Raw genomic sequence first — 8,634 nt, forward strand, 5'->3', positions numbered from 1 at the left:
TCCTTGGCGTACGTTAGCCACTCTGTGTCAGATCAACTTGAGGGAATTCCCAATGCTGCAGGTCATTCCTCGGACTGTAATAAAATGACCCAGTAATGTCATGTAGACATTGCTCACCCTTCTTCCAGATATAAGTGGATCTCATCATCAACTCCTTCTAAAAATTAATAAGTACCAAATGTTCCCCTTCCTCATGCTGACACAAAAAGGGCCTTGGCCAAACGGTGGAGCACAAAGCAAAGAACTGGAAACAGCACATATTAAGCTGAGAAGACTCAATTTCATGGGCCTCTAAAAAACTCCACAACTAATAAGTGTGTAATATCCTCGGGTAAATCACAGATCTCCTGGAGATCCAGTTTTCTCATCTATAACGTTGGTTCCCTGAACTGAAGAAATAAGAGTTTCAAGAGCAGAAGGAGGAAAGGGCACTTCCAGAAAGGACAACATGTGCAAATATAGAGAGATACTCCTCCACTCCTCCAACTCTACACATACCAACTCTGGAGGAGAAACCCACTTAAACTGTAACTCAAAAACTTTATAACTTTCAAACTTTGCAAAGCTGAAAACTAGAGAATGGCATCTAATGAGTAGAAATGATCTAATTTATAAAAACTAGCCCCTCTAAGATCATGTTAGCTCGCCAAATTAGAACATACTAAATTCACTGGGATATAGTATGGTGTTTTCACTCAAGAATCCAGTGCTCTCTGACATCAGACCAATAATAGTTTGATAAGCTGAAAATTAATAGCAAACCTAACAACTGAGTAGAGAGAGAAGAAACATTATTACTGTTAGCCCTTACACACATACACAGATGCCCTATTTAGGCCAACGGCATCACCATCTACAATATCCCAACCGGACCTCAGCCTTGACTCTTCATTTTTCCTTTATGCCCTGGAATCACCAAGAGCCTCAAAAATGTCTCCTATATTCAGTCCCTCCCCTTCATCTTTCAAATCCAGCTCAAATCTTTCCTTGCCAACAATACCATTAAGCCAGACAATAATATTCTAGATCTTCGCTAATATGGTAGCCACTAGCCACCATGTGGCTAGTCCAAATTGGGATTTGCAATAAGTGTAAAATACATACTGGATCTTAACGACTTAGTACCAAAGAAATGTAAAATACTTCATTAATAATTTAAAAATATTGGTTCATGTAGAAATGATAATATTTTGGCTATACTGGGTTAAATAATAGGTATTACTAAAATTTATTTCACCTCTTTCTTTCTACATTGTGGCTACTAGAAAATTTAAAATTACACATGTAGTTTATATTTGTTTTGGACTGCACTGTTCTAGATTGTTCTAGACCTCCAGCTCAGGCCATTCTCTCCAGGCTACTGAATCACCTCTACCTCAAACTTTGCTTCCTGCCATACACTCCCCACTTCTACCACATGGATTCTTTGCTCTGATTACATCATTCTCTTTCCTGTCTCCTTGCCTTTGTACATCCTATTCTGACCATCATATACTTTCTTCCCTCAGCTCTACAGGAGAAATTCCTAGTCATCCTTCTAGAACCAGTTCAATAGTCCCTTCCCTTCTGAAGCTTTTCCAGATCCCTCATCTTCCCGCTCCCCCTTTAGCATTTGGTCCACATCTCCATTTCAGAACTGCAGCTGTTTATCCACGTCTTTCTCCCTCAACAATTTCTCAAACTCTTTTTCATTTCAGTATCTCCAAAACCAAGCATATTGGAATTGTCCAGAATCATGTGGGCAATTTAGAAAAATTGCCCATGCATGGAGGGCCTTACCAAACAACTTTTAAAAGCTCCTCAGGTGATTCATTATAAAAGAGCAACAGCTAACATTCATTGGACACTGACCGCAGGCCAGGCACTGACCTTGGTCATTTACATGCACCCTCTCACATTTCCTCACTGAAGCCTTACTGCCACCCCACAGGAAGCAGGTACTTTTCCTTGACTGGTTCTGAAGCATGACCCTGGTTCACAGAGGGTCACAGTGGGTGCCACCTGGCACAAAGCAGGCACTCCAAAAATGTCTGCTGGGTGAATGAATTACAGAGTCTGGGTAATTCTTACTGAAAGAAAATGAGGAGTTATTTTGAGGATAAAAAAATTATAGATTATTGAATTTAATTCTTGGATTATAAAAAGCAGCAGGGGCAAACAGAAAAATGATGGCATTAATAGTCAAATCTAAAAGCTAGTTCCTCTTAAATACTGGCAAAACAGAAAAACCTCTGACAAATCTAGTGAAAAAAGAAATCAATTTTAAATATAAGGGGATAAACAAACAGTAAAATACACAGCAGTGTGTTGAGAAACATGAAAAATCTTAGTGAAGTGGATAATTTTTAAATTCTAAATCACCAATGTTGATTAAAAGAAAGCAGAAACCTTAGGGCCAGCCTGGTGGCGTAGCGGTTAAGTGCGCGCGCTCCACTTTGGCGGCCTGAGGGTTCGCAGGTTCAGATCCCAGGCGCACACTGACGCACCACTTGTTAAGCCACGCTGTGGTGGTGCCCCATATAAAGTAGAGGAAGATGGGTACGGATGTTAGCCCAGGGCCAGTCTTTCTCAGCAAAAAAGAGGAGGATTGGCAATGGGTGTTAGCTCAGGGCTCTTCTTCCTCACACATACACACACACAAAAGTAGAAACCTTAATAACTGAGGAGGAAAACTGTCTCCAAATCATCCTCTCTATAAAAATCTTCGATCTAAATGCTTTATTGGTAAATTCTTCCAAAAGACAGAAAAAGATGAAAAGCAATTTGAATGTTTCTACAAATTAAAGATAAGCATGACAGTAAAACCTGTCAAAGATCTCTATTTCTCACTGAGGGCTAGAGTTCACTTAAGAATACAGATGTATGGGCCGGCTCCGTGGCTTAGCAGTTAAGTGCGTGCGCTCTGATGCTGGCGGCCCGGGTTCGGATCCCAGGCGCGCCCCGAGGGACCACTTCTCCGTCCAACGCGAGACCGAGTCCCACGTACAGCAACTAGAAGGATGTGAACCTATGACATACAACTATCTACTGGGGCTTTGGGGGGAAAAAAATGAATAAATAAAATCTTTAAAAAAAAAAAAAAGAATACAGATGTAAACAATTTTCTTAAACTGTATTGTCAAAAAATTATCTACTGTAACCAATGGGATTTTATCCAAGTATTATCTGCAATAGTAAAAATTTTAGAAACAACCTAAATGTCCTATGATAAGTGGTTAAATAAATTTGGGTATGTTCATGCAAAGCAATATAATACAGTATTTTAAAAGCGATTTTAAAAAAGAAAAATCCTCATAAAAATTATATGAAATTTAAAATGTAATCATTGAAAATGTTTACAAAAAAACATGCACAGGGAAAAAAGAAGAAAACTCATCAAAACAAACAGAGACACTAAAGAAGAGGTATCATGAGTGACTTTTTCTATTAAAAACTCTGTATTACATATATATGCTCACATACTTTAATGAGCTATTTTAATAAAATAAAAGTAGAACAAGATATAGAAAAGTCAGGAAAAGAATCATTTTTAAAATAGGTCTTAGAGGAACAGGTTTTGACATTCTAACATCATCTTAAAGACAAAATTTCTTAAAACTATTCAGTGAAAGTCACATTGTTTCATGCAATTGTTTTACCAGAAAATAAGCATCACTATAACTGGAAAAATATAATTTTTGCTATGTTAGGAGCAGAAAGTGTAAAATTTCTACTTGGGGTTAAGTGGTTACAAATGTTTGCTCCTATGACACCCACTTACCATGTGTGTGTACTTTGGAGCAAGGGATGAAAGGAGTCAAGTGGCCCAGGACAGAGACGGATGGGTAAACATACCACTCCATATGACACAAGAGCAGTACTACGACACGTGTGCAGAGGTGCTTTGGGAATGCCCAGGAAGGGCACCTGACCTTCCCCAAGAGAAGGAGTGTTTGACCTGAGGCTTAAAGACCAGCTCCAGTCAGCTCAGGAAGAGGTTGAGAAAGGGGACCAGAAAGAGGGAGCTGGAACATCCTTGACCTCAAACATCCTGACCTGGTTCAGCAAGTGCCTTGGCTTCCCTGTGGCCCAAGAGCATCTTGTCTGAGTTTGGGTGACTTTAGCCAGCTTTTGCTGGGTCTCTTCATCCTGATGATCTAACCATAAAGTTCTTAGAATCTGGAGTCAACAGAGATCAGGCCCTGGTCCCTCTGCATTTTCTCCCCTTTAAGGTAGAACACCAAGAAAGCTGGTCTCCATATGCAGCTTTTTTCTTATAAAACTTTCCTCATTTCCTACTGTTCTAGTGGCTTCAACTTTAACAATGACAAATACCTTTTTTTTATTCCTAACTAAAAATGTAGTATGTATAATGAAGAAAAGGTGAATGAGGATGCATAGTGTTCACATAGATATAGCTACTATCAATCCTACAGATCCTAATGATTTTCACGGTATTCCCCTCGACCGTCTCTGCTCTCATTCCCCTCCCACTTGAAACCACTTCAGGTATTTGTTAGCCAAGCCCAGGGGGAAGGTCCCACTCATCAAAACACCTCTCCAAAGGAGTGCCAACTTTCAAACTCTTGCTCCTACACTTCATCATTCGCAGCAATCTTTAAAGCTAAGAAGGAATCATACTCGTTCCCTACTCAAAAACATCGGTTCAAGGTACCTTAACTTCCTTGCTGCTCCTTGAACACACCAGACATACATCCTGCTGTTCCCTCAACCCAGAGCACTCTTCCCCAGACCTGTGCATCATTAACTCCCTTACCTCCTTCAAGTCTGCTCAGATATCACCATCTCAACAAGGATAATGCCTACCCTGATCACCCTATTTAAAATTGCACCCGTACTGCAAGCCTCCCCCTTCCCTACTCAATCCCCCTTTTCTTTCTCTACCTTTTTTTTTTTTTTTTTGGTGAGGAAGATCAGCCCTGAGCTAACATCCATGCTAATCCTCCTCTTTTTGCTGAGGAAGACCGCCTCCGAGCTAACATCTATTGCCAATCCTCCTCCTTTTTTTTCCCCAAAGCCCCAGCAGATAGTTGTATGTCATAGTTGCACATCCTTCTAGTTGCTGTATGTGGGACGCAGCCTCAGCATGGCCGGAGAAGCGGTGCACCAGTGCTCACCCGGGATCCGAACCCAGGCTGCCAGTAGTGGAGCACGCGGACTTAACCGCTAAGCCATGGGGCTGGCCCATGGCCGGCCCGTCTACTTTTTATCTTTTTTTCTGAGGTACTGTCACCTTCTAGGATACCATATAATTTACTTACTTCCTGATTTTTTCTGTCTTCTCCTTCTAAGATGTAAGCTCCATGAAAGAACAGACCTTTATAAATTTTGTTCATTAATGTATCCCAACCACCTAAAAAAGTTTTTTAACACATCATAGGGATTCAAAGACTACCTGCTGAATGAATGGGTTACCAAGGCGAAAAAGAAAAAACTTTCTATTCTCATCTAACTATTGCCCACAGCTCACATCCACTATCACATAGGACAAGAGTTTCATGAATATACCCCTTGTACTCTTGCCTCCCAAATCCCCTGACCCACAGTCAATCAGCTCTACCCCCATGCCCTTCGTTTTCACCTGCTTAGACTCTGCTCCTATTCAAAGACAACATCTCCACTGACTCTTCCCCACACGCAGAACTTTCTCTCCCCTCTGCACTCATAGCAGCCTCTGGACCTTTGCAACACTTGACACCACCTCTCTCCTGCCTGAGGCTGTCTTCCCTCACCAAATTAACTTCCTAGATAAGTAGTCACATGACACAGTTACTCATCTTTTGCATTCCCCGAGGGCCATGCTCAGAGAAAGGGAACCACAGGGAAATTTCTGCCTAAAAAGCCCTTGTTGTAGGGCCAGTGTTCTGTTCTGTCCTTTGTCCCTGGTCATCATCTGCAGCCTGAGTTGGTAACCCAAATGGACCCTCAGGCCATTCCATGAGAACAGAACTCAATGAGAGTGCTTGGGGAACATAGCTTTAAAATGAAGGTTAAAGCAGTCCCTAAAATTCACTGCTCAGAACAAAAATCCACTTTCACCATTAAAAAGGCAACCCCTGCAGAAAGGACCATCACCCCCATGAGGTGTAAGTGTGTGAAATTATCCTAATTCTCAAGCCTATTGAGGAAACACTTTGTATGGAAAGGTGCTGATGACAGCGATTTGCTGTGGCTCTCCTCAAATCAAATAACTGTCTGGTTCTAGTATCGTTACTTGTCTTATTCCTTAAGGCTCACTCCTGTAAAACAAAAACATACAACGAGAAGCAAAAAATATAAAGGCATTATACTGTGTGTATTTAATTTACTGTAAACTGCTTTTAAAGGACATTACGGGTGGGTATTTTTATCTGAATTGATCTTGATTGTTTCACAAACCTATGTAAAATCTGTGATTTCTCCTTAATTCTCAAGAGAGTGTGGATTAAAATACCACCTAAATCTTGTTCTATTTTCACCGATATACTCTACGTAAATCAATGGATAACCCCACGGTCGTGATGCTTCTAGAAAATGCCTCCTCCCTCACAAGAAAAAATGAGTTCACAAATCAGCTTCATATTAATTAGCTGAGGGCTGGACTTCTGGGGGTGTGCACCATTATACCTTTGTTAAAGCAGAAAAGAACATGAAAAACTACGGGCCAAGACCTCTCTGGTTTTTCTTCCTCTTTGCCCAAGAAAGCTCATCTCCTGCCTCTTCCTAGGCAAATCCTGACGAGGCTTCTTCTGCCCCTGAAGATCTTCCTATAGCCCCCTGAGTCTGACACCCTGAGTCAGAAGCTGGGGCTCCTCTCTCCTTCACTCACTGACAGTCACTTCCTCCTCTACAGTTTTCTATCCTGTCACCCCACCCTATCCATCCCTTGAAAGAGTTCAAGGAATTGGCTTGGCACTCAGCATTCTCAATGTTGATACTTCCCAACACATCCACCTTCAACTCCTCCCACAAGACCATACCGCCCTAGCCCCTCCTCCCCACAGTGCGGCCCTCGGTTTGAGAAACCCGCTCCCTCCAGCTCTGGACACCTTGGGTTTCCCAAGGCTAGGAGGCTCCGCGGGGACCACCGAGCCAGGAAAGAGTCGCTTAGGCGGAGAACAATGACTACTCCAAACACGCCCCGCCGGCCTCACTGGATGGGACGCGCCAGGGTAGTCAGGAACACGCTGCTCACCTGGGGCGCGGCTGTCGGAGGCCTCGGGGCCATTCCTGCCCCACCGGGACTCGGCTCGCAGACAGGGGCTGTGGAGAGAAAGGAGGCCCCACTCTTAGGGCTGCAACCGCCGACCCCACCCCGTCCCAACCCTTAGCCACTTCTCCCGTGGAGACGGGTGGGGAGATGCGCGAGCCCCGCCTGGGCCTGCCGCTCCCCCTCCCCCAAATTAAAGGCTCTCCGCGTCCTGAACACCCTCCTCTGGCCACGCCCAGTCCCACCCGCAGAATGGTGGGCGCGGCCCCGCGGACGCACGCCAAACCCGTGGGAGGTGCCACCCCGACCCGCGCACTCGGAATCACCGCCTCCTGAGGGCTCCGGAAGTCGCGACCTCGGGCCCACCCAGGGCTCCGGCCAGCTTCTCCCGCCCCCGCTGCAAGCTCAGTCCTCTCCAATTCTGAGATGCGGAGGCACGGCCCAAAGCGGCTTTAGCCGCACCGGGGCAGGACAATGGCCGCAGCGACGGGACAGAGCCGGAAGCGCCTGCGCACGCGGAGCCTCGCTCCCGCAACCTTTGGGGCCGCGGCCGGCGCGCGGACTACACTTCCCAGAGGCCCCCGCGCGTGGTTCCCGCAGAGGCAGCCTGGGACGACGTCGCGCTTCCCTCAGGGCGCCGGGCTGGGGAGCGCAGTGATGGCGGAGCGAGTCCGAGTGTTCGTGCGTTCACTCATTCCAATGATAGTGACTGAGTGCGTCAGCTGTGCCAGGGGCATGTTGCTGGGGCGGAAAGCGTTAGATCTGGCAGGAAAGACCGTGCTTTCGCGGAGTGAGACTGCACTCCTGTGGCCGAGGTAGACAATAAAAATGTAAACATATCAATAAGATAATTTCAGGTACTGACTTCAGGTACAGTAATAAGATAGTGAAAGGAGTGGGGCAACGTTTCATCTTCATCATAAGATGCTATTTCTGTTTCCTCTTGTATACCATCTTCACCCACAGGTCACTACCAAAGGTTTGAACTCTCTGACTCCCCAGACCACACCTACTACGACTAAGATACTTGATGAGATATTTAATGATACTATAGGAGAGAAAAAAGAAACTTCAGATAAATCTGTGGCCTCCTGTACAGTGTGCAGAAGCAGATGGTGCTACTACCATGTTATTTCATTCCTTGGTATCCCATTGCTTGGGATTTTATGCTTGGGACAAGCTATGAATGATGGAAAATTTAAACACAAAGATAATGAAAGCCAGATACAACTACTGTATTAGATTTATATAATCATGTTTTATATAGCACAAATAATCAGTCTAAATTTCCTTGACTTAGACTTGATTTCTTAACATTAGAGTATCACATATTCACATTGTAGAAAATGATTGCAACAAAATGTTCCTTATGTTACATTGCTTTATCAAGGGGATGGATGTTAAAAAAAATTAATGCTGTTACTGCACATGAATATAATGCTCTG

The 8,634-nt window shown here is 44.0% G+C and overlaps 1 protein-coding gene across 6 annotated transcripts in view; it reads right to left on the bottom strand.

The window, feature by feature from the left end:
* The window catches only part of ZFP90 (ZFP90 zinc finger protein), a 42,660-nt gene extending 34,915 nt beyond the window's left edge, over positions 1-7,745 (bottom strand). For 2 of the 6 annotated variants that reach the window (XR_015549148.1, XM_087420038.1), the window contains exons 1-2: positions 7,506-7,736; positions 7,175-7,242 (exon numbers count right to left, since the gene is read on the bottom strand). Coding sequence is in view for 5 of the 6 variants with exons in the window: in XM_087420038.1 (XP_087276164.1) it covers positions 7,175-7,207 (33 nt within the window). In the remaining variant the exon portion in view is untranslated. Of the gene's footprint in view, positions 1-7,174; positions 7,479-7,505 lie in introns of those variants that run through there. The other 4 variants (XM_087420036.1, XM_014788509.2, XM_087420037.1 and 1 more) reach the window with 4 other exon arrangements.
* Positions 7,746-8,634: the final 889 nt, after the last annotated feature.

The sequence above is a fragment of the Ceratotherium simum genome, chromosome 30 (genome assembly GCF_057802395.1).
Source record: "Ceratotherium simum simum isolate JZ-2026a chromosome 30, ASM5780239v1, whole genome shotgun sequence".
Lineage (NCBI taxonomy): Eukaryota > Metazoa > Chordata > Mammalia > Perissodactyla > Rhinocerotidae > Ceratotherium > Ceratotherium simum.